This window comes from Odocoileus virginianus, chromosome 33 (assembly GCF_023699985.2).
Source record: "Odocoileus virginianus isolate 20LAN1187 ecotype Illinois chromosome 33, Ovbor_1.2, whole genome shotgun sequence".
Taxonomy (NCBI): Eukaryota; Metazoa; Chordata; class Mammalia; order Artiodactyla; family Cervidae; genus Odocoileus; species Odocoileus virginianus.
In genome coordinates this window covers 25,968,768-25,993,972 of record NC_069706.1, presented here as the reverse complement: position 1 = coordinate 25,993,972, position 25,205 = coordinate 25,968,768, and the positions used below count along the sequence as shown (strand labels likewise).

General features: G+C 53.1%; 2 protein-coding genes across 9 annotated transcripts; one reads left to right on the top strand and one right to left on the bottom strand.

Moving 5' to 3' along the window:
- Nucleotides 1-130: 130 nt before the first annotated feature.
- SETD1A (SET domain containing 1A, histone lysine methyltransferase) lies at nt 131-24,286 on the bottom strand. Of its 8 annotated transcripts, XM_070461209.1 has the most exons (21): nt 24,117-24,286; nt 23,535-24,004; nt 22,621-22,785; nt 22,326-22,421; nt 20,309-20,579; nt 18,702-18,823; nt 18,240-18,469; nt 17,108-17,960; nt 16,169-16,951; nt 15,484-15,660; nt 15,263-15,350; nt 14,331-14,488; nt 14,114-14,201; nt 12,484-12,825; nt 11,143-11,238; nt 4,038-5,096; nt 3,444-3,616; nt 3,240-3,350; nt 2,941-3,060; nt 1,063-1,200; nt 131-964 (listed from the first exon to the last, which is right to left on the bottom strand). In XM_070461209.1, exons 3-21 carry the CDS (start codon nt 22,768-22,770, stop codon nt 791-793), a joined length of 5,229 nt encoding a protein of 1,742 aa, XP_070317310.1. In that variant the 5' UTR covers nt 22,771-22,785; nt 23,535-24,004; nt 24,117-24,286; the 3' UTR covers nt 131-790. The 8 variants fall into 8 exon arrangements, with proteins under 8 accessions (XP_070317310.1, XP_070317308.1, XP_070317314.1 ...); XM_070461207.1 differs by having other exon boundaries at nt 23,535-24,286; XM_070461213.1 differs by having other exon boundaries at nt 12,484-12,771; nt 23,535-24,286.
- On the top strand, nt 22,908-23,745 carry LOC139032765 (uncharacterized). Its single transcript, XM_070460673.1, has 2 exons — nt 22,908-22,939; nt 23,043-23,745. Exons 1-2 carry the CDS (start codon nt 22,908-22,910, stop codon nt 23,743-23,745), a joined length of 735 nt encoding a protein of 244 aa, XP_070316774.1.
- Nucleotides 24,287-25,205: the final 919 nt, after the last annotated feature.

Genomic DNA, 25,205 nt, shown 5'->3' with positions numbered 1-25,205 from the left:
GGGCTCTGGCCCCAAAGCCCCTCTACCCACCCCAAACTGCAGGCCACCTGTTCCCCCACGATCTTTGCTTGTCCCACCCTCTGTCCTCAATCCCCATCCCACCCCTTTCCCAAAGATACTGACCAAGCACTTTTGTACAATAAAGTTTAATCACAATTATAAAAATGTGGCGTCGGGTTTGCACTATTAACATATATACAGTCCAGCCCAACAGGAAGGGCCTGCCCCCCACCATCCTGGCCTGGCAAAGCCAGAGCTTCCAGACACCAGGTGGGAGGGTGACCCACGGGTCTGGCAGGAACAGAAGATGAGGCAGGGTTCCAGGCACGGAGTCCCCAGGACTGGGGGCGCAGGGCCCCCTCCAGGGGGAGAACATGGCCACTGCCCCCTAGAGACCCCTAAACTGGGGAGGGGTGCACGCAGGGCACAGAGGGGGAGTCCCCATTAACACAAAGCATGGGGGCTGGGCGGCCCCCCAAGAACAGAATCTGTACAGGCCGGCACCCCAGGTTTCCACAGGAAACAGCTGCTGGCAGCTACAAAACATTTACAGCTTCTTCTCCGCAAAGAAAAAAAAAATTGGGGGTATGGGAGGGAGGGCAGGGGCAAGAGGGGTCCCGCAGAAGGTGCCTCAAGGGACTCAGGCCCCCTCGCTGGGCTCAGGGGCCCCAAGCCCGCATTCCAAGAGGGGGCAGGTGGGCCCCCCTGAGCCCACTAAGGCTGGGAGCGCTGCGAGCTCGGGGTGGCGAGGGGGAATAAATAGGGGTGAGGGCACCAGTCCTGCCCCACCTCAGTTGAGGGAGCCGCGGCAGCTCTCCGTGCCGCACAGACATGGGATCTTGTTGTCCTCCAGCGGGAACTTGTAGTCGTAGGTGATCTCCTCATCCACGCCGATCGGCTGCTTTGAGTAGATCACAATCTTCTTCTGGGACTCGATGGTGATCACCTTGGCATAGCAGTTGGGCTGCAGGCCGAGGGCAGCGTCAGTGGCGGCCGCCCCCCACGCCCCCCAGCTCCCACCATCCCCTCCCCCCGCACCCTGCCCGGCCCCCTTCCGCGCACCGTGCAGCAGTGGTTGATGAACCTCGCCAGGTTGCCACACTTGGTGGCGTCGATGATGGTGTCGTGATCTACGCGGAACAGGTAGCTGCTGCCAATGCCCTCCTGCACATAGCGCTTCTCCCGCATGTCAGCCACCATCTAATGGGACAGGGGGTGATGGTCAGGGGGCTGCCCCTCAGCTTCCTGCCAGGCCAGGCTGGACTCCACTGGCCCCTGCGATGAGGTGTCTGGACGGTCCCCCAGCTGCCAGCCCGGGAGCCACGCCGGCCTGTCCTGAATCCACAGATCTCCCTCCAGCACCCGCTACCCCAAGGCGCTGACTTCTGACTTTGCTTCCAGGACTTCCTCTGACGAACACCTCCCAATACCTTTGCCTGCTGTTATGACAGGGGCACCCAGAGGAAGGACCCCAGGGAAGTATGAACTGGCCACGGGGCAGGAGAAGCAGCCACTGGCTCCTCCCGGGGGGGTCTGCCTGATCCATGGGGGAGCCCCCAGACTCTCAGGGGCTGGGATGGTTCCTGAAATGACAGTACCTATTTCACGGACTGAACCCTACTCATCTCTTCTCCCAGGACCCTCTTTTCACATCGGGACCTACGGCTACCACTGTCCGCATCAGGGTCCACATTCTCATGTGAGGAGGAGTAACTCCTTTCCCAGTAAACAGCCCGATAAACCCTCACCCTCTGCACTCTCCCTCTGGGCAAACTCACTCTCTTCCAGGCCTTCGACAGCCAGTTAAGTGGGGGGACTCCTCCCAAACTCCTACCTCCAGCCAAAATCCACCTCAGTGGAACTGCTGGGCGTCACCCATGAGACATCCCCTGGGCACTGTCCTGACCAGAGGCCTCTGACCACACACCCGCTCCTCCTCCTCGCTGGCAGCCTTTCCTACTCCCAGCTGCTAAAGGCAGTGCCTGGAGAAACTGTCTTGCCTCAGCCCTTGCCCTCCATTTTCAGAACCAACTGGCTGCCTGGTTCTGCCAGCTACCTGAAACCCTAGCCTGTCCAGGCCACCCCCACCTTCAGCTCGGATCTCTGCAATAGTTCCACCTAGTTCTCTCCACACAGCAGTCAGATGGAGCTTACTAACCTCCAAATCCTCTCCTACTTACTGCTTCACGGCAACTTTTCTCACCATTGGCCCAATCTCATTAACATGGCTCCCAAGCTCTGTGGTGTCTGGCCTCCACTGGCCCCTTGGCCTCACTTTACTGCCACTGGCTCGAGTTTTCCAAGTGACCATCCTGCCTCCAGGCCTTTGCATATGCCTCCTACATCAGGGAGCATCCTTTCCTCTTACTCAGGCCTGGGAATGCCTCAGCATCCTTCAGCTTCTGCTTTTAAAAGTCACTCCTACTGCTCTTGCCTCCCTGAATATCTCCTTTCATATCAACCGAGCACCAGTCTTTATTGGAGTTACTTGTTCAGTACCTGTCTTGCCCACTAAACTGTGACGTTCTTTAAGGGAGACATAATATTCGTCTTATTTCTTGCTGGATCACTAACATCTAGTTTACTAGCTGTTGTTTAATTGCTCAGTCGTGTCTCTTTGTGACCCCAGCCTGCCAGGCTCCTCTGTCCATGAGATTTCCCAGGCAAGAATATTGGAGTGGGTTGCCATTTCCTTCTCCAGGTGATCTTCCCAACTCAAGAGATGGAACCTATGTCTTCTGCACTGCAGGCAGACTCTTTACTGCTGAGCCACCAGGGAAGCTAGTTTACTAGGATCCATGACCAGTTGTTGACGGAAGGAAGGGGAACAAAACAGGCAGGTGTCACTGGCTAAGTCTGGGAGCCAGGTATGAGCATGGGCTTTCACCCAAAGGCTGGGTGGTTCTCGTGTCAGGTCAGGGGCGAGGGGTGGAGCCTCACCTGGCGAATGTTCTGACCCACGTATTCGATGACCATCTCATCAGCAGCGATGGGTTCCATGGCAAACAGTCCCCACTCGTGGATCCGGCTCCGGCCAAATCGAAGCTTCTTCTTCCGGAACTAGACGGCAGAAGGCAGACTGTGCCACTGGGCATCCCCTTCAACCCAGCCACTGGCCACTCCTCAGACCTCCAGGCCAGAAGTGCTCTGGCCACTCGTGCCCGGACCACCCCAGGGGTCTCCGTGATGCCACCTCCCCACAGTGCCCCTACCCTCCTCAGCTCCCACTCCTCCCTCACCTTGAGCTGGTTTAACTTCAGCAGATCACTGTCCATGATGGCAGAGGTGCCGATGGCACTCAGCAGCCGCCGCTGCTCTGACCGGCGCTCCGAAAGCACACGGTTAGTCCCCTATGAGGAGCAGGCCAGGGAGGAGGTTAAGTGACATAAGAACTCATGGAAAGAAGATGCTGCCACTGGGCAGGTGCCCAGGCAGAACCTCACCTGAGTATCCGCTCCTTCTAGCTGCCGGGCCGAGACGGGGCACACGTCCAGATACCGGTCCTTCTCCTTCTTGCTGATAGGGTAGTAGCCTTCGCTGCGGGCTGAGCCTGTCTGGTGCTCCCGGGGCCCATCTTGGGGCCGCCGCTTGCGTTTTGGAGTGCTCAGGTTGGTGAGTGCAGGGTGTCAAGGAAGAGAACGGGGTGCTCCCCAGTCAGATCCCTGGGGCTCTGCTCCCCTCTGTCCCCCTGCCCAGTCCCAGCCCATGGAAAGGGTGACTGGCCTTAGCTGGAAGTCCTGAGCTTACTCACTGTTAAGACAGAAAGACAGACAGAAATGTCTTAGACTCCACCTTTTCTGCCACCAAAACTTCAGAAGGCAGAAAACAGGCATGAAGCCAGAGAGAAATGGTTACTTGATAGCCAGAGGAGAAATACCCAAGCTGAATATGGCATAGAATGGGACAGGGAAGGAGGTAAACACAGGCCCAGGAATGATCTCAGGACAGTGCCTGGCCAGCGACCCCAGGGAGGACCCCCACCTCTACCCCCAGGCCCGTCTCCCTGTCCCGAGACCAGTCTCTGGGGCTCAGGATATTGGTGTGCTGGACCCAGTGGGTGTCGTTCAGCCAGTCGGCCCCGCTAGTCTGCTGCAGAAGCCGTTCGTACGTCAGCCGCAGGTAGCTCATGTCCTCCAAGTCCAGGCCTGAATTCCAAATGTCATAGAGGATGGTCATCTGCTCAAACTCGCTGCGGGGATCGAAGGTGGGGGGCGGGGGTGGCGGCGGCGGCGGGGGCGGCCGCCGGCGCCGGGTGTGAGAGCGGAGGCTGCGCCGCCGGGTGGCGCCCTCGCCGTCGCTGCTGCTGCTGCTGCTGCTCTCCGATGACTCCGACTCCTCTTCCTCTTCCTCCTCCTCCTCCCCGTCCTCCTGCTGCTGTGGCGGCTGCTTTGGCTCCTCCACCTCGGCCACCACCACCTCCGGGGCCTCGAGGACCTCATCTGCCGGGGAGCTGAAGAGGGCCGCGGGGGCCGGAACAGGTTCCAGGGGCCGAGGGGCAAGCGTGGAGGGTGGCGGCGGGGGCGGCGGCGGCGGCCTAACGGCCAGGGCGTAGTTGTGCTCCAGGAGGATGTGGCTGAGCAGGGGGCCCGGGTGCTCCGCCTCGTCCAGTGTCTCCGTGGCCTCCGAGTCGTCGGTGGTGGGCAGGGCGGGCAGGCTGCGCCGTGCTGGGGTCAGGGCCAGGTCAGCCAGCACGGCCAGGTCCACTTCTGTGGCCGGTTCAGCCTCCTCTTCCTCGGCGGGGCGGCCTCGGCCTCCGACCCGGTTCCGGCCTCCTCGGGACACCTCCTCCGGCCAACTCTTGACCAGAGAGGCGTGGTCGAGCGGCAGGTTACGAATGGTCCGCTCCACAGCCCGGGGGGCTTTGCGGGAGGCAGGGCCGGGAGACTTAACCTGTGGTGGGGCGGCGGGGGGAGGCTCTGGGGCCGGTGCCTCCTCCACCGCAGAGAAGGAGACAGTTTTCCGGCGTTTCTTGGGTGGGGGCAGGAGAGGGATGGGAGAGGAGGGGCGCTCGTCAGGGCGGGGGGTGGGGGCCGGGGGTCCAGCTGGTGGCTCTAGGGGAGGCTGGGGCGCACTGGGAGGCGGCTCCTCGGTGGAACCTGGGGAGGGAAACACAAAGAAGGGCAAGTGTCAGCTTCCCGGCCAAAGTGGTCAGATGGATTTGATGATGGAAATTCGCTGGGGGCAGGCAACCCGCTAGCCTCCCCTGGGAGTCCACACTCCAGCCGCCCTCGCTCCTCACCTTCCACCAGACACTCTGGCCTCTCCCACCTGCCAGTGTCCTCATTACGAGGGGTTCCCCTGATGGGATGGGATTTTGCATCTGCTCATTCATACCTTCTGCAAACACTTCCTGAACACTATGGGAAAGTCTCTGTGTGGATCACAACAAACTGTGGAAAATTCTTAAAGAGATGGGAATACCAGACAACCTGACTTGCCTCCTGAGAAATCTGTATGCAGGTCAGGAAGCAACAGTTAGAACTGAACATGGAACAACAGACTGGTTCCAAATCGGGAAAGGAGTATGTCAAGGCTGTATATTGTCACCCTGCTTAATCTTATATGCAGAGTACATCATGAGAAATGCTGGGCTGTATGAAGCACAAGCTGGAATCAAAACAGCTGGGAGAAATATCAATAACTTCACATATGCAGATGACACCACCTTCATAGCAGAAAGCGAAGAACTAAAGAGCCTCTTGATGAAAGTGAAAGAGGAGAGTGGAAAAGTTGGCTTAAAATTCAACATTCAGAACACTAAGATCATGGCATCCGGTCCCATCACTTCGTGGCAAATAGGTGGGAAAGCAATGGAAATAGTTACAGACTTTATTTTTTGGGGCTCCAAAATCACTGCAGATGGTGACTGCAGCCATGAAATTAAAAGATGCTTGCTTCTTTAAAGAAAAGTTATGACCAACCTAGATAGCATATTGAAAAGCAGAGACATTACTTTGCCAACAAAGGTCTGTCTCGTCAAAGCTATCATTTTTCCAGTGGTCCTGTAGGAATGTGAGAGTTGGACTATTAAGAAAGTTGAGTGCTGAAGAACTGATGCTTTTGAACTGTGATGTTGGAGAAGCCTCTTGAGAGTCCCTTGGACTGCAAGGAGATCCAACCAGTTCGTCCTAAAGAAAATCAGTCCTGAATATTCATTGGAAGGACTGATGCTGAAGCTGAAGCTCCAATACTCTGGCCACCTGATGTGAAGAACCGACTCATTGGAAAAGAGCCCGATGCTGGGAAAGATTGAAGGCGGGAGGAGAAGGGGACAACAGAGGATGAGATGGTTGGATGGCATTATCAACTCAATGGACATGAGTTTGAGTAAACTCCAGGAGTTGGTGATGGACAGGGAGGCCTGGCATGCTGAAGTCCATGGGGTCACAAAGAGTCAGACACGACTGAGCTACTGAACTGAACTGAACTATGGGAAGGCTTCCCTGGTGGCTCAGATGGTAAAGTATCTGCCTGCAATGTGGGAGACCTGGGTTCGATCCCTGGGTCAGGAGGATCCCATGGAGAAGTAAATGACAACCCACTCCAGTATTCTTGTCTGGAAAATCCCATGGACGGAGGAGCCTGGTAAGACATGACTGAGCAACTTTACTTTTAACTATGTCAGGTATGAGGAAAACACCTTTGAAGCCCTTCTAGAACTTCTAGTCCAAGGAGACAATCACATGAAACACAGGGCAGCCCAAACTCTGAAGGGCAGGAGTGGCACTCTAAGGAAACTTAACTCTTGGACTCTAGGATTTTTTTTTTTTTAACCAAGACTGGTGGTGACAGAACCTCATCCAACAATCAGACAAACATCAGACAACTTTTTTTTGCCAACTGCATTTTGTAATCAGGATGCAACTGCCCAGATCTGCCCAGAGTTAAAGTATCCATGATTTTGACTACAAACAATATTCTTTGTTCTGTGAGGTTAAAATATATACAATGTAAGAAATTGAATCTTGTATTAAAAGGCTTTATAAAATTGCACTGGAGTCTCACCCCAGTGAGAAAGGGTCAGGAAGTCCCCCTCAAGAAGCTGAGGTGGTACTTTATTTGGGCTTTTCCCTCACGTCAATGAAATTACACTTATTTGGCTTTGGGAACCTTTTCTAAATGTACATATACAATGTGTATGCCGTTGCAAAAGTCAAGAAGGGCACCTTCACCACTGGCGGAAGTTACCACTGGAAGACACTGGGACAGAGACTGGGGCAGGCAGGGGTGGCAGGGTTGTGCCAAATGGGGTGGGGCTTTTGCTTTTTCTGTATTCTCTGATTTTTTTTTAACATGAGAGCTCATGTATTACTTGTGCAGGTTTTTAAAATAAACAGGTATTAACCTCCTCCAACCTGCAACTTCTTTGTCTAAAATAAAATAGTAATACAATGTTATATGTCAATTACATAAATATAAAATAGAAAAACAAAGTTATATTAACAGGGAATTACAGCCATTCTCTTGTAATAACTTTTAATAATCTGTGAAAATACTAAATACTATGCTGTATACCTGAAATATAATATTGTAAGTGAAGTATACTTAAATTAAAAAATAAATACATTAGAAAAAAAAAAAAAAGAGGCTGAGAGTGGACTAAGGTCCTCAGGATGAGGGGTGAGTGAACGAGCAGGTGGTGCCGTCTCTCCTGGCTAACGGGACAGGAAGCACATCCTCCCTCGGTGGGGACCCGAGCTGCGGCTGTTCAGGCACAGCCCTCTCCTGGGGCTGTCCTGCAGACCTGACCCATCCCTGTGAGGCCAGTCCATGGCCTTGCCCTTTCATCCTAGGCTGAAGCCACTCAAGAGGCACAGTCTTTCAGGCCCCTGGCCCTTTGCTCACATGGCTCCCTTTGTTCAAAATACCTCACTCCTTTCGCCCATCCAGAAAGCCTGCACACAGCTTTTGAATCCAGCTCAAGGCCACTACTGTTGTGAAGATTTACCCAGTTTCCTCAGGTAGTGCGAGTGTCTTCCTCTCAGAACCAGAAGGCTGGTGGCTCTCAATTGCCAGCTTCAAATTTGCTGCACTAGATTAATAGCTGGAATTTTGTGTCAAGCACTAATCCAAGCCTTTCACTATAGTAAATACTTCATTTTCCCAACAACCCAATGATGTGAGTACTATTATTAAAACCATCTTACAGATACAAAGTCAAGGCAGAGAGAGGTTGATAATCTGCCCAATCACACAGCTAGCAAGTGGCAGCACAAGGCCTGTGCCCCAGGGCAGCCTGGGATCTGAGTTTGGGATCTTATCTCCTGCTCCATGCCGCTCTGCACCTCCTGCCCTGCAACTCCGTGGCTGCACATCTGGCTCTACCATCCACAGAGCTCAAGGGCAGCCGGCACCAGGTCTGGCCTGAGCAGGCAGTGATCAACATGCCTCCACTGCCTCAACCAACATGCCCTCAGCCTCCTGTCTCTCGAGGCTCCAGACACCCCCGGGCTGTCAGCCAGGAGCAACCCACGCTCTGAAGCTAGCGAGGCCCTGGGTGCTGGTCTCCAGTCCCCTAGTTCCTACAAGTCCTCTCCGTCTAATCCTTTCCCATGCTCCAGGGCAGCCCTCTCCTCTGCCCCAACCTCCCACCGTAGCCTACTGTGCCCCCTGGCAGCCTGGTTCTGGAGAAAACCCAATCCCTCCCCAACGCAGCTTCTTCCAGAGACTTCCCTTCTGTTCCCCATCCTGAAGGAAAGCTGGCTATGCCTTTCATAATTCTGGGAGACAACTTTCGGGGTACCCGCCCACTCGATACAACTCCCAGAAGCCACAGTTTTCCACTGTATGACCTATCCCACTTCCTGCCCCCAGGCCATCATTAACTGATGGCTGTGTGACCCAAGTCAACCCAACGAGAAACTTTCCGGGGTATAAGGATTCAAGATAGGAGCGGGTCTGTCTGTGGGGCAGACATATTCTGCTGGAATGGATAGGAGAGAATGACCATGTGCAGCAGAGAATGACCCACATGGGAAGACAAGAAAGTCGAGATCTAAAGGTGTCAAGGCCCCTTTCTTGGGATCCACCAGACCAGTCCTCTCCAGGCTCCGGCCATCAGACCACACAGGCCTCTATCCAGTCGTGTCCTTGGTAGCTCGGATTCTCCTACCATTCTCTAAAGGCCTTCATCTTCCTCTCCTCTCTCTCCTCTGCCATCTATGTACCTAGAGGGTCCTGACAGCCCACCTATTCACCAGATTCTCAGTCACTCATCCTCAGTTACCCTCCACCAGTCCCACACCTGACCTCATCACCCCCCTCCACCTCAGACTGTGACTCTGACCCCTACCCTCTGACCACAGTTCTCCAGGTCCTTTCAGTTCACCCCATCATACCTGTTCAATTTCCCATCCTCTATCATCCTCCAGCCCATCACCTTCCCCCTAAATTAACTTCACTCGTGGTCGTTTCAGATCACAGGGGCCCTCGCTTTGTCCTCTCCTATCACACTACTTTCTGAAGCCTTCCACTAGCCCTACCTAACCTGGAATCCACCCATCTCTCCTCCTTCACCTCAACGTTCCAGGCTCCACCCGTGCCCCCTCACGCTCAGAAATGTCCTGCCTGGGACTTCCCTGGTGGCCCAGTGGCTAAGACTCTGTGCTGCCTAGGCAAGGGGCCCAGATTCGATCCCTGGTCAGGGAACTAGATCCCACATGCCGCAACTGAGTTCACATGCCACAGCTAAAGAGCCCCAGTGCTACAACTAAGACCCAGCAGAGCCAAATAAATAAATTACACACACACACACACACACACACACACACATAAAGTAAAAAGAAATGCCTGCCTTCCTACTAAAAGAGGAAAAGGTGGCCTTCAGGCTAAGACCCCACAACTTCCCGTCTCCCTATTTACAGAGAGATCTGCATCTGACCTACAGAGTCCATCCTCCACCTCCCCAGGTGGGCCACTCCAGAAAGTATTCCTCTCTCTCTTGGTCCCTCCACTTGCTCTCTCTTCCCTTCAATGTACGAACACACTCAAGTCTCACCTACTTTGAAAAACTAACCCTCCATCAACCCTGCACTTTCTTGTCATCTCTCCAATACCAGCTGGGAAGCCTTAACCATCTCACTAAGCCTCACATTCCTCATCTGTAAAATGGGAGGAGCAGGGATGCTGTGAGGAGTAAATGAGAAGGTGATATTTGCAATGCACTAGGCCTAGAGCCTGGCACACAGGACCTACTCGAGAAACGTTCACTAACGTTAGGTACCACCCCCCTCAACTCTCTTCTTCCACAAGCATAGCTTACCCTTACCAAAAGAATGGTTATCTGTCACTTGCCCTCACTCCTTAACACCCTCTAACTTGAGCCACACTACTGAAATTGATAAGGTAACTTTTATCAATTTCATAAGTTGGTGACCTCCTAACTGACAAATCCAACACTCGCTTTTCCTTTTGAGGCCTTCCAAAAATACAGGCCACACTCTCCCTTTGATACCCTGGGCTTTCTGGTTTCCTTCCCACCTCTCTGGTCATTCCTTTTCAGTCTCCTCTGGCTCCACTCTGCCCACTATCTCTTATAAAACAGTTAGGCTCTGACCCCTTTCTCTCATTCCATACATCCTTCCAAGGTATACACATGTACTCACATCCATACTTAAAAATACCTATCGCATTTCCCACCTACTATTCTCTAGAGCTTCAGATCTATTGTTTTTTAACATTTTATTTTATACTGGAGTATAGTTGATTAACAAGGTTGTGACAGTTTCAGGTGTAGAGCTTCAGATCTATTGATCCAACTGCCCATTGAATGTTCCTACCTGGAGGTTCCAGAGGCACATGAAACTTGACCCCAATTAAATGCATCACACTTCTCCCTAGTTCTGGTTTTCCTTGAGTTTCCTTTCCTGGTAAGTAGTAGGTTCTAGCTCCTAAATTTCTCTCAAACCCTCCTCCCCACTTCCGTCCCCTGCACCCCATCCTCACTGTAACCACCCTGCTCTGGTTCAGGCCCTTCGCTTACCGGCATCCCTTCAAACCTTCTCAGGAGCTGTCCCACTTCCTTCTTCACCTCTTAGAAATCCTCCCACTTCTGCCAAAATGATCCTCCTGACATGCAGATCTGATCACATCCGCTTTTTCTTCCTACCCTCCCAAAGAGTACTACGATTAATGCCTCCTGACCTGCGACTCCATCAGCTCTTCTGCCACCCAAGGACTTCAAGAGGCTGAAAGGTGTCTTAGGGTTAATCAGTGCCTCGATTCCTCCTCTCACGGGATCTGGACAAGAACAGAGAGCACCAATGCTGAAAGGTCTTCCTGTGCTCACTGCCTGTCTAAGACCACAAATTCCCAGCAAGGTTCGAACGAGATCTCCAGAAGGCCACACACATCTCTAGAGCGGAACTTGAAAACGGAGTTAATTCCGTCATGAGAGCAACCCAAATTACCACCACTGCTTACCTTACTTACTGCAATAGCCTCTTAATCTCCCTGCATACACTCTGGCCCCTCTCCAAGTTTTCCCTGCACTGCATCTTTTCAAAACATGGATATAATCACATCAGTCTTCTGATGGCACTCCACTGCCCTCAACATCAAGCCCAAATTCCTAGGGAGGCTTATTTATTTCCCATGATTCAGCCCTTGCTCATCTCTTCAGTCTAGGCTACCCTAGCTTCCCCTTACTCTCACTCGCCAGGTTAGCTTTCCTTTTTATCTTTGAGCACACCATTTCCTCTGCTTCAGGGCCTTTGCACACGCTCTCCTGCCTGCCTTGGCTTGATTCTAGCCCAGTGGTGCTTCAGCAGGGAAGACTTCCTCACAGATGTGCTCAGGTTCTCTAAGTACCCAGACTTTCTTTCATTGCTCTTACAGTTTGTAGTCACAGAGTTTCTTAATTATTTGTTTAAGGAGAGACTAAATGTTTCTTCCTACAGATAGTAAGTTTCACGAGGGTGAAAACAGGGCCTGTTGTGCACACTATCCTATCCCTCACCCCCATTCAATAAATAAGTATCTACTGCCTAAAGCAACAGTTCACTCAGCAAGATATATTACATGTGTGATATAAAATGACAACTGAACGTACAAATCCACAAAGAAAAGCAAAGATAGAATTAACTTCTGAGTTCATGTTGTTAATAGTTATCACCTATCCAATCTGTCCATTTAAACCCAGGTATATACTACACATTAAGGAAGAGGCTTAAGAAAAAAATGAGAAGGAGAAATTTGCTAAATTGGGAATTCTCTCCTTAACTTATTTGAGAAGAGACCATTCTGTTTTTAGTAGCCAAACACCTGGTCCAGCTAAGAAAACGGTTTCTAGCAGTGTGATCTGAGCATGTCAGGCCATAAATGTCTCCAAGGGAGGAGTGACAGGAGATGGTGACTCCTGGCCAACTTTGCATGTTTTCCAAAGTCACACGTGTGCATACAATTAATAAATGTCAACCCCACCGTTCCCATGAAGACAGACACACACATACACAAAGACTCTGACAGCAGCTCCCCACCACCTACCTGCAGGTCTCGCAGGAGACTTCTCCTGTTCGGGGAGAGGTGTGACTGGGGAGTCTTCAACCCTCTCTGGCTCGGGCTCCTCTGCAGGTGCTGACAGGGGCGTGGGGACATCTCTGGGGGGTGACGATGCTGCGGGTATGGTTGCTGGCTGCTCCTCTTCCTCTTCTTCTTCCGAGGAGGACTCAGATGAGGAGGAGGAGGACGAGGATGAAGACGAAGAGGATGAAGAAGACGAGGAGCTGGAGGAACTGCTGCTCTCAGAGTCCGACGTGCTATCATTCTCACCATCTGAGTCAGCATACAGAGAACATTTGGAGGACGAATCGCTTTCCTCGTCCTCGCCTGGAAATCCAGAAGGGGGAGTCAGGCGAGGTGAGAAGACCCCTCACTTAGTCAAGCTGTGGGTTCATTCACTGAGTCACTACTAGGGATATGTGAGGCTCTGTGCTAGGTGCTGGGGACTCCTAGCCACAAGGAGTTGGAGAGGCACACAATTTGCCTACATGTGATAAATTCCAGTATGAAGGGCTGGTTAGGGGGGGATCACGGTGCAGGCAATGGGAAGGCCCAGATTCTGCCTGGTGGATCAAATCAGGGAAGACATCTTTGCGAAGGAAATGCTGACATCAAGAAGGACAAGAAGGAGTTCGCCCAGCAGACCCGGGGGCTGAGTGGGGATGTCACAGGTAAGAAACGATGGTGCCCTTGGAAGAGATACTGAGGCAGTAAGACTGACAGGAACTGGTGACCACGTGGATGTGAAGGGGTCTGCACCCCTCACTCTTAGCAGATGACTCTGTCCTCTACTCTCCTCAGAGGGAGGCTCTCAGACCATCGTTCTTACAATTCTGGCCTCTGAAATGGCACTACTCGGAGGCATCTCTTCACCATCAGTTATAACAGAGCCCATCTTTCCCCCATTCCCTGAGCCTGTTCCTCCTGACCCCACTAATCTAGTTCATTTTCTTCAAAGCAAGTCTCTCCACTGCATGTGCTGCTATTTGACCACTTGTTTGTTAAGTGCCCGCCTCCCCTCGGGCTAATCGCCAGCTTCAGAAAAGCAGGAAGCATCTCTGCCTTGGTCACTGCTATGTCCCTAATACCTAGAACGGTGCCTGGCTCAGAACAGGGGCTCAGCATCTATTTCTGAAGAAAGGAATGAAGAGAGAGACTGAACCATGTATCCAGGTCTCAGTAAATGCGGAAGAACAGACACATGTTCAACTGAGGCACAGAGTTGGGTTCAATGACAGCAGCTGCAGGCAGGGGAAGAAGCTGACAGAGCTCGGTGGCCCGGCCTTAAGGGAAGAGCAGTGCCCGAGGGGAAAAGGCATGGTGTGGCGGCAGCAGGGGCAGCAGGAGAAGGCAGCCCCTTTATCTTGGAAAGAAAAATAGGCTGTGCTAGGTTGTCTTCATGAGAGGGCTTGTTTCAGAGGAAAGCAGAAGGGAGTATTCTGGGTGTTGTTTGCAGTGGCCCAAGGGTTCCAAAGAATGAGGCTAAAAGGCAGTTGTTGTGGGGAAGGCAATGACGGCCAGTCCATCAGTGGGCGGGTCACACAGCACGGGAAGGGCTGGACGGGTGGGGAATCTCTCCCTTCCCAGAATTCACCTGCACACCCTGGATGCTTACCGTCTGATGCTTCTGTCTCCTTCTTTGCAGCATCCATGGCTTCCTCACGCTCTTCATCTTCTTCATCTTCCTCTTCATCCTCCTCATCCTTAAGGAAAGGGATAACTGGGAATTAACAGGAGAAGGACAACTGGTGCTCTAGGAAGCGTGGCCACCGGGGCTCCAGCGCAGAGAGAGCCGGCTGTGACGGCAGGAACTCAGAGCGCCGGCTCCTCACCTTCTCTGAGGAGGACTCCTGGGATGCCTCCTCCCCCTCACTGTCCAGAGCAAAGGACTTGCGGTGCTTGCCCTGGCTCTTGTTTCGCTCTTCATCTCGTTTTGGGGGCTTGGTCCCCGGACGGCCTGGCTCTCCAACCTCCTTCTCTCGCTCAGCATCTAGGCCCAGAAGAGGGGTAGGTAGTGCAATTTACCACCAGCAGTAACAGCCCCATCTGGTGAAAGGAACTCTGCACACACCACCGGGCTTTCTTACAGTCCCACCACACAACCTTGTTTATAGACAAGAAGCTGAGGCTCAGCAGAGAAACACACAAACTGCAGAGTTCCTTCACACTTCACACAGTTTTAGACACACCGAACCCATTTATCTTTCATCCTCTTCTGGGCTGGGTGAAAGAGGGAGGTGATTTCTTTCAATATCTGGCCCAATAAAGTCGTACTAAAGTCAACAGGTCTCCAGGGAAGCAGATCAGATTTAGTAAGGAAGTTTCCCAGCCACGGAAGCTGTCAAGCTATATAGCTCAGACTTAGACAGACTGGTAAGAAGGGTGCAAGCATGCTTAAGCATTAGATGGTAACTTTGGATGGACAGCCTATCTAAATTCACATCTCAAAGAGCTACTTTATTATAACTTTGTTTCAAATCTTCACTTGGCTTCTTGCCCTCAAGACACCTTCACCCCCTTCACCCCTGCCTCTTGCTTTTCTATCAGAATCTACAGCCTGCCAGGCTCCTCTGTCCACGGAATTCTTCAGGCAAGAATGCTGGACTGGGTAGCCATTCCCTTCTTCAGGGAATCTTTCCGATCCAGGGATCCAACCCAGGTCTCCCGCACTGTAGGCAGATTCTTTACCATCTGAGCCACCAGGGAAGGCCATCAGAATCTAAGCAGACTGTTTCCCCCTTTTTCCTTCACCTGACCTACTCACCATCTTCATCTTCCTCAGCTGGAGTAGAAGGCCGGGGCCTCTTTTCCTCACTGGCCTCTGAAATTTCTGAAGGCTCTTTTCGCTTTACCTACAAGATGAAAAGAGATGGGGCCGTTTAAAACCCAAACACTCATGGTTCCCAACCACCCTTATTCTAAGGAAGGGAACTCCGCTTTCAACTCTCTCCCCACCCAACGAGGCAAGATCATAGTTCTGGGTACTTTGAAAGAAGGCAGCCGCAGGGCCCCTCGCAGTCCTGATCCAAAGGCGAAGGCTTCAATGCCGGTGGTACCGCCACTCTTGGCCCAGTCTACGAGGGACAGCAGGCCTGGCTCTTTGAGCTTTGTCTTCTCTTTATCCTCCTCCTTGGCTTGCTGTTTAGCTGCATTCTGGAATGGCTGCAGGCAGTAGGGGGACTGAGCCCCAGAGCCCAGGTGCTCCCTCCTGCCTCCTGCCTGAGAAATACTCCCAGGCCCCAGGAATAGAGAAAGGCGTCCACTCATTTCTCCATCTGACACACATCTACGCCACACCTCCCTCCACCAGCCCCCGTACAGGCACCTTCTCAAAAGTCCGCTCACTCCGTCTATCAACCTCACAGAGCTGCTGCTATTACTTCCACTCCACAAATGGAGACACTGCAGAGTGAAGCCCGGAGAGATTTAAGGGTTTTGTCTACCGCAAGGCAGTGGTGGAACCAGGACAAAGCTCTTCTGACTCCTGCCTTTTCTACTGTTACGTGTACCCTCCAACTCCCCTGTGCTCAGCTCTATGGACCACTGAGTGCCTAGTCTCTCCACTCATCCTGACCACCTCTCTTTTCTAAGCTGTGAAGCCTGAAGAAGCCGGAGGTCTATTTCCACCAATGGAGCCCTGGTCTCTCCAGTCCCAGGCACTGGCCCTCACCTTGGCCTTCTCTTCCTTGCTCTCCCACCACTGGTCAAAGGCTCCAAAGGCCACATTCTCCACCATCTTGCGGTTGAGGTCTCGCTGCATGATGCTCTTCATCTCCTGGACCAGGGTGGCTAGTACACGGCCCACGGTGCCTGCCGATGGTAGGGCCTTGCCCTCGGCCAGCTCTGCTTCCTCCCGGGGGGGCAGCCGTGCCTCTTCTCCTGAGACTGAGGAGGGCAGGGGCTCGGCTGCCATGGGCAAAGGCAGGTGGTAGGCCTCCCTAGAGTATGCCCCTCGGCCTTCTTGCCCTTGGGCGTACAGAGCATATGGTAGGCCGTAGGCTGCCTCTTGGTGGGGTGGGAATGGGAGGAAGGCCTCCCCAAAGGCCCCACCGGGGGGACCCGCTGAAGCTGCGGTCAATCCTTTGCCCTGCCGCAGCTGGTGGAGCCGAGTTAACATCTGGGTCTGCATCTGGAAGGACATGGGCATTCCTCCCCACTGAGCCCCGAGTCGATCCATGAGCTCTAAAGAGTTCACAAAGTCATAGATGTGGGGGGGTGGTGGAGGAGGAGGGGGGTACTCAGGAGGTGGCGGCCCATCGGGTCTCGGGGGGAGGAGGTAGGCAGGCTGGTGGGGAGGATAACCAAGAGGAAGGGAAGCCAGGTAAGGAGGGGGTGGGGGAGGTGGCGGCGGAGGGGGCGGAGGTTGCTGGGGGGGTGTTGGGGCCGGAGGGGGTGAGCCGCCCCTGTCGTCGTCGGAGATTTCCATGTCCTCTCCAGAAGAGCATGGAGAAGCCTGTGGGGCGCAGAGGACGGTCACAGGAGGCTACCACCAGTTCTGTGGACCTTCCCCAAAGCTCTGTTCCCTTGCCCAGTTCCCATCCTTCTCCCCCTGAGCCCAAGCCTGCTCTCCCAGATCCCAGGCACTTCTGTGGGCAGACCCCAAACTCACCTGGCTCTGTCCGTTGGCCTTGGGCGACTCCCGGGTAGCTCCTGGTTCCCCACTCCCTGTAGGTGCCACATCCTCAAAACTTGCCGGGGCCGGAGGGGGTGTGCAGGGCCCGTGACCTGGCCCAGAGGGGGCCTCGCTCCCTGTGTCCCGAGCCCCCGGGCCCGTGCTGCTGTTCTCTTCTTCTTCCTCGGTGTCAGAGGCCAAGAAGGAAAACTTGGAACGCTGCTCCTTCAACAACATCTCAATGCGGGAATCCAGGCTGCTGTGCTGAGCAAAGGGCACGCTCTCGTTGGTGGTCTCTGGGGCTGGGGAGCCGGAACGGGCAGGTGAGGCTGGGCGCGGGGAGGTTCGAGCTTCTTCTCTCTCGGGGCTGGGCCCCCCGCCGCCTCCCCCTCCACCAGGTTCTGGAGGCTCTGGGGGCGGAGCTTCGGAGGCAGGAGGCCGGTAGTCCTGGTCAGCAGGCCGGTTGGGCTCGGGGGGCAAGTAGGAGGTGTAAGATGGCGTGAAGCGCTCAGCGGTATTTTCAGCAAAAGAGGCCCCGGGGGGCTCATCCCGAGTTGCCCGGCGGGGTGGGTAGGAAGCATGGCGTTGGTAGCGATTCCAGCTTTCGTAATACGCTGGGTAGTTTGAGTCCGAACCGCGAAAGTGAGAGGATGAGGAAGAAGAGGACGACGAAGAGGACGAAGACAACGAGGAGGAAGAAGAGGAGGCGGCGGCAGCGGTGGCTGCAGTGGTGGCGGAGATGGCGGCAGAGGTGGTCGTGGGGGCCGAAGAGGCGGAAAAATGGCGGCGGGAGAAGGAATCTTGGTAGCTGTTCTCTGACCTCCGGGGCTTGAAGGAGGTTGAAGTGGTGCTGGAGGAAACGTGCAGTGGTTAGTGGAGTCAGCTCTGTATGACCAAACCCCACTGCCCCAGCCATCAGGACCCAAAGCCCTCTACACTGCCCCCAAAGGGAGATCTAATGGCTGTTGGGTTCCTAGTCACAGAGTAAATTCCCCGAGGACGGGGTGTGTTGGCTGAATCCACAAGGAACCAAGACCAATTATTCCCAACTCCCTCTTTGAGACTTTGGGTTCCTTCTTCCCAGGCAGCTCCCCGCATCTGAGGGTCCCAGAGGGGCTTTCCGCTGCACCTGCTGGAGTAGGCAGAGTCCTGAGAGTAGGGGGTGCTGCCCCGAGACGTGTAGGGGGTTCCTTGCGAGGACTGAGGGGTGAACTGGCCGAAGGAAGACGGGGTGTCCTGTCGGCTGCTGGAGAAGCTTGTGTCCTGGGAGCAGGGGGTGCCATTGCCGGGAGTGCCCACCACAGCCGAGCCCGCCGGGAAGGCAGCTGTGTCGGACGAGGAGCGGCGGCGGGAGTCAGTCTGGGGGGACAGAGTGTGGCAGGGAGAAACGAGAAGAGATCAAGCACCATTTGACAACATGACCTTCACCAAACCAGGAACCCCAACCCCCTACTTTGGAAAGCAGTGAGGCGTCCTTTCTTTGGCTCTTCTAATACTTTAACAGTGAAGTCCAGAACTGCCCAAAGCCTGCCCCTGGCGTCTAAGTACCAAGCCCGTAGGGCGAGGGCGTCACCAACTATAAGCTTCTCACCGTCTCCGTGGCTGCACCAGAGCCTTGGAACTTCTCACTCAGGGCCTTGCCCCCAGTGGGCACTGTCTGAGGGGTGTAGGAGCCGTTGACTATCAGTTCATAGTATTTCATTCGTTGTTGACCTGGATGGAAGAGAATGGGAACCGACAAAGTCAGATGGAGGAAACAACTCCTTTCAGATTTTGTATTCCCACTTTTTTCTCAGGCCTCAATTTGCTAAGATTTCCTGGAGTCTAGGGCCTTTAAGTTCTGCTACCTAGTCTCTACTTGGTAGCTACTACAAACAACGTATCAAGTGACCCTTAATAGTTTACAAAAATACTTCTAACTTCTGCTACTATGTTCGACAATCACCAGCAGAGAAAAGCATCCATAACTCTGTTGTACAAGCTTAAAGGAAACTGACCTGCACAGAATGGTGAAACCTGAATTCAAACCCAGTCATCTCAAGCTGGACCCCACCATCCTCTTCGTCCTATTAACTACCGCAGTACGATGGCAGCCTGAAGGTTAAACTCAGCCCACCGTTGTGATTTATTTGCCCTACACAATCACTTAAAGTATTGAGAAAGGTGAGGGAGAAACCCACTAGTTTGGGACTTCCCCAGTGGTCCAGTGGCTAAGACTATGCACTCCCAAGGCAGGGGGCCTGGGTTTGATCCCTGGTCAGGGAATTAGATCCTACATGCTGCAGCAAAGAGTTTGTATGCCACAACTAAAGATCCTGCATGCTGCAACTAAGACCTGGGTACAGCCAAATAAATAAATATTTTAAACAAAAACAAAACCCACGAGATTTGACACAAAAAACTAGATTTGGGGCTTAAAAAAAATCTGCTAGTCTTCATCCCCATGTACAAATTGGCTAGTGTCAGCTAATAGCTAGCACCTTCAGATGCCACAGCTGCCACAGTCCCCACCCCTCCCTACCGCTACTTAGCACAGAAGTTCAGGCTGCTTCACTCACCTAAGCTGCTGCTGCTTAGTCCCTCGGTCGTGTCTGACTCTTTAGGACCCCATGGACTGTAGTCCACCAGACTCCTTTGCCCATGGAATTCCCCAGGCAGAATGCTGGAGTGGGTTGCCATTCCCTTCTCCAAGGGATCTTCCCAATCCAGGATCAAAACCGGATCTCCCACATTGCAAGCACATTCTTTACCATCTGAGCTACCAAGGAAGCCCATCACTCACCTATATATGCCCCTAATTCTCCATCTAAAATTTGAAAACCAGAAAAACTCAAAACCCAGTGTTTTTTAGAACTTGGTGCCCAAACCTGACCTGAGGCTATTTATCATCGTTTTTATTCATCCTACACAGTGTGACTCTTCAGACTGTTTCTCACAAAATACAGTCATACACTAAACCATAGCTGCCCCAACCCTGCCAGAGACAACACGCAAAGGCCCGTACCTATACCATAATCTCTCTATAAAATCCTGATATAAGAAACATGTGGCAAAAAAAAATTAAAAAAAGAAACACGTGTGCCCAAGAGTTTCAGAGGAGAAATCACAGACCTGACTACTTGCCAGGCCCCAAGAGGCATTTGTGCGTACAATCTCCGTCAGAGCCCAACCCTGGGCAGCAGGTGAGGGAGCCCTCACCTTTGATGTCGAGCTGGGCATGGATGATGTTGCCCATAACGGAGGTAAGGTGGAGGTTTTTGACTGTTTCCTTGGCTCCCCGAGTGCTGGTGAAGAGCACGCGGGCCAGGCCCAGGTGCTTGCGAGTACGGGGGTGGAGAAGAATCTCCACCTCTTCCACCTCACCATACTTTCGGCACATGTCCTTCAGGAAGGTCTCCCGCACGTTGTCATTCAGCCTTGCAAATGTCACCTCTTTCAGTGGGATCTGTCCGATATAGAACTCATCCAGCTGTGGAGGGGACAGGAGTTAAGTCTGGGGTCTCACTACTGATCACCACGCCTTGCCCCATTGGGAAACTTTAGTGAGATCCATGAGGCTAAGAGGGAGAGAATGGGGAAATCAAGAGGCAAGGGGATGGGGAAGGGGGTCCCAACAAAGGATACATCTGTCCTGACCCCTCTCTTCCCTGAATTCTCTGCACAGAATGATGGCAAGAACCAGAAAAAGAAATGTACAAAGTGAGAACTAAACATTCATAGAAGGAACCAGTTATATAGAAATAATTCACTAGGTCAGCTTTCACTAAGTGATTCCCAAGAACGGGCACTTGGAATACAAAGATGGAGAAAATAGAGTTTTATGCAGAAAAGTAGACAGGACAAACAGACACACGCAATCACAACATGACCCAACAAGTGTCAACAAAGGCGTAGGACAGGGTGTTTGGGAGCCCAGAGAACGAAACCTTTGCTCAGAGAGGAGGCAGGAAAAAATTCATAAAGGTGGTGTCATTCATACTGGATTTTTTGGATAATCAGGAATTTACCATAATGACAGGACCTGTAGAGCACATGACTATAAAATAACTTGGCATTGCCTAGAAACTCCAAAGCACACAGTATGAGAGAACACAAGTATGCACCATCGAGGCAAGAGATGAGGCTGGCCAGACTAGTAATCATACATGCCAATGCACACAAAATGAGGACTTGCCAACAAAAATAAAATAAGATGACAGTAAAACCAAAGAGACAGATGACAGCAATAAATGGAGAAGAGAACAGGCAGGGAAATCAGGGGAAATGAACATAGACTCTGTATTAAAGGAATGGGAACAGAAATAGAAAAATTAACGAAAAAAAAAAAAGAGATGTGTTTAGAAAAAGAGTCAGCACGACTTAGTGACAGATTAAGGACAGAAGAATCATAGGATGACACCCAGGTTTCTAGCTTGTGCAGCTGAGTACACGGTGTTGCCATTCAATAGCAAAAGGAAAATGGAAAGAAAAGCAGGACAAGTGGGTGAAGGTAATTATTTTACATCTCCTGAACTTGAAATTTCTGTGGGGCCTCCAGATGGAGCTGTCCCTCCACCAGGCAAATAAGTCTGGAGTTTCAAGAGATCTGGAAGTCATCAACACTTCAGTAATAGTCAAAGTTGTGGATGGGAAAGACATTGTCCAGGAAAAGTATACAAAGTGAAAAAAGAGGGATGTGGGAACCCCACAAGTGACTTATTAAAAAGGAAGAATAAAGAGTTAACAAAGGAGATTAAGAACCACCAGTTTTCTAGATCCAGTCCTCCAAGGACTGATGAGTACCCTGCCTGGACAAGAGACATGGGAATCCTCTGAGGAAAAAAGACAGAGTAAGCGAGAGGAACAGAGGACTCCAGGGATGGAGTCCCTGGCGCTGTCACTCCCCTTAACTGAGAAATTGGGGTAACACACAGGATACTATTTTATTATGGACAGTCTAGAAGTACACAGTGATTGGTGTAGCAGCTGGACCTGTCTTCACCCTTCAAAAAGTTAACACCCTTTTTGAGACACCTAACCTATACCTTTCTAGAAAATAAACACACCTCCTGTCCACAACAACTCAGTCTCATAGCCTCAGAGATTATTAAATCTGTTATTAGAGTCTTTCACTAGGAAAACCCCCTTTCCCTATGCTACATTAAGACTAGACTACCAGGATGGATCCTCCACACCCTCCAAGGGCCACCACACCAGGAGACTAGCAGAAACGTACCTTAAACTTAGGGACTGGGAGGGAAAAGTCTCTGTTTTTGGACCTGACGTGGCAACGGGGGTCTTGGAGGTCCTCCACTGGTATATACTTTGAGTCCTAGGAAAATAATCAGGAACAGAGAGACAGCTCAAGGTGAAACCAAAGTGTTGATCTCTACAGCCCCTCTGGAGTCCCACGAGCAAAAGAGCTGGGTTCTGGTTGTCCACTTTAAAGAAGACAGGTTCTAGGTGATGAGCAGAGGTAACAGAGATCGGGTTTGAGTTCCCTAGATCTGGGGAAGGCCTGGGACACTCACGTTGACACTAAAGTGGATTCCATCGTATCTGTACACCTTTTGAGAAGGCCTGCGTAGGGCAGGGTCCAAGGCAGGATCCACGATGAGCTTGTAGTTCCGCCACTGGAAGCTCGGGGCCTTCTGCCCATCTCCCCCACCTTCCTGATCCATCTTTGCTCATTTACACTGCGAGGAAAGAGGGATAAGCAAAGGGGTCACGACTTAGGCCCAACTCCCTTGCTGCCCCTCACTGACTAGCCCCGACTCCAGGTAACTCTCATCACCTCAGTTTCCATACCTCACTCACCATGACTGGAGGCTCCCCCAGATTTTCTCACAAGTACCTTCTTTCACCATAACACCCCATCCTCTCTCCACCTCCCAACTCTCCCCTCTGGCCCCCAGGCCCATCTCGCGCCCCCTTACCTTCCCGCTCTCCCTAGCGCGCGCCCCACTTGGCCTCCGCGCAAGACCCCTCCCCCGCCCCCTGGCAGGCCCCGCCCCCTCCCGCCTCCTCACCGGCCAGCGGCCCAGGCCAAGCCCGGCTCCCGCTCCCACACACCCGCTCCCGTCCCCGCGCCCCGATTTTCTCGTCAAGAAGTGGCACCTCTTCGGGGCGTTGGAAACACCGCGAGACCGAGACCGAGACCCGGCTTCGGCCCTGAATCCGGGCGGGGGGTGGGGGAAACGCGCGCCGCTGCCCTCTCCTCCCGCCCCGGCGCGTTCTGCCCCCCCCATCTCCGCGCACGCGCGGCGCGGCCCCACTCACCCGCTCGCGGCGAGCGGCTCCCCCTCCCCCCACCCCGCGCGGCACCTCAGCGGCGCGAGGCGGCGGCGGCGGCGGCGACAGCGCGAGACCCGGCCCCGCAGCGGTGGCGGCGGCGGCGCCCCCCCACCACCACCTCCCCGGCGCGCGCACCAAACACCACCGCCACCTGCGCGAGGCCCAGCGGGCACAGCTTCTACATTCGCACTTTCGCTACGGGCGACTCCGGGAGACCCACGGGGCCGAGGATAGCGGTTTCGCCTCGGCCGGCGGCCTATGAAGCTCAAGAGTTGCGGCCCAGTGAGCCTAGAGTTTGGCCGCATCCCCCGGAGAGTGGACTTCACCACGACTATCCAGCTGCTCTGGCCTGGGATCCTTGACGAATCGGCGGCGTTGAAAGCAGCGACTAATCCCAGAGGAAAAGGGGGCGGGGCGAAGGGGAGGAGGCCAGCCAGAGCTGGGGAGATTTGAGTGGCGCGTTGAACAGGCGCAGATTCGTCAGGCGGGCGGGGCGAATCGGTAGACAGGATGCGCGCTCCTTTGCTCCTCTTTCCTGCCCCTTCCTTAAGCGACCAAACGTCTGAAAGGCTGCAGATTCGCCACAAGTCCTGGCCTCAGCTGTTGCCTCCCTTCACCAGCCTTGGTGGAGTCAAGAAAATAATGCCTGGTTAGCCAAGCCCTGTTGGCAGAGTCAGCCACTTTTCCTGGATCTTTCTTACTATCACAATTCAGAGGACTGCTCAGTTCCGACCTGGGGGAAATGGTTACGGAGTCCGATGAGAATTTTCAGCCGAGTATGGAGGGGCCGGAGAAATTCGGAGGAGGAGCCGGCCTAGCGAATCTGCGAATTCTTTAGTGGGCGGGGCCAAGGCTCCGCGCACAGAGGGCGTGGTCAGCGTGCGGAGCCCGGCGTCGCCGGGGCGCTTCCTGTAGGACCCTCGGAAACCCGGGTGGGGTAGGAGGGGCGCCCAGGAGATGGAAAAATACCACCAATAATGGTGACTCAGGCCGTTTGGCGCCGCACGTATTGCAGGGAACGTTTTCCTCCCATTATCCTCTTTGGGCAGCTCATTAAGATGCCCATTTGACAGATGGGGGACACTGAGGCCGGCAGAGGGTGCCGCGCTTTGCCTGTACTGGCCCGCCATTAGTGATTAAATCTTAATCTGTGTCAAAGTTATGTGATAAAGGTGGGTCCTAAAGGATCTTGAACCCGTCCTGTAAAAAAACGGTAAATTCGGTCGTACTTGAACTAGTGTGGGCTGGTCGATTTCCCAGATTATCATGGTCCCAGTGCCCGCCGTTTTTAGTTGTGCAAACCTCTGCCCCGCCTCGCTTACGCAGTCCTGCCGCTCGAGGGCAGCACCAGCCCAGGCTTAAACCTGAGACTTGGGCTGAGGTCGCCCTGATGCTGGGCACCCACTTAGTCTTGGGACGCAGGTATCTTGGTCTCAGGGTAATGGCACTCCCAGGCACTGTCAGAGCTGAGGGGATGCCCTAAGTTCCAGACTTCTAGATGTATGACCTTGCGCAAGTCATTAACTTCATAAAGCTTCAGATTCTTCCTCTGAAAATAGATGTTAATTACTGTTATGCAGAACTATTGTAGGCATTAAAACAGTGCAGGAAAGGCCCCTGAGGCCTGGTTCATGTAAATTCACCATTTTAAGGAATAGGAAAAGCGATTTGTCCAAAATCTCAACACCAAAAGAATCCTTCTGGAAGAGGCTTAGGACCCTTTACAAATTTAAGGAAAATGAGGCTGAAGAAATAAATTTACAGTGGAAACAGGGGTGATGAAATCAGATTCTTTCTCTAGTCCTAGTTGAAAGATACTCCT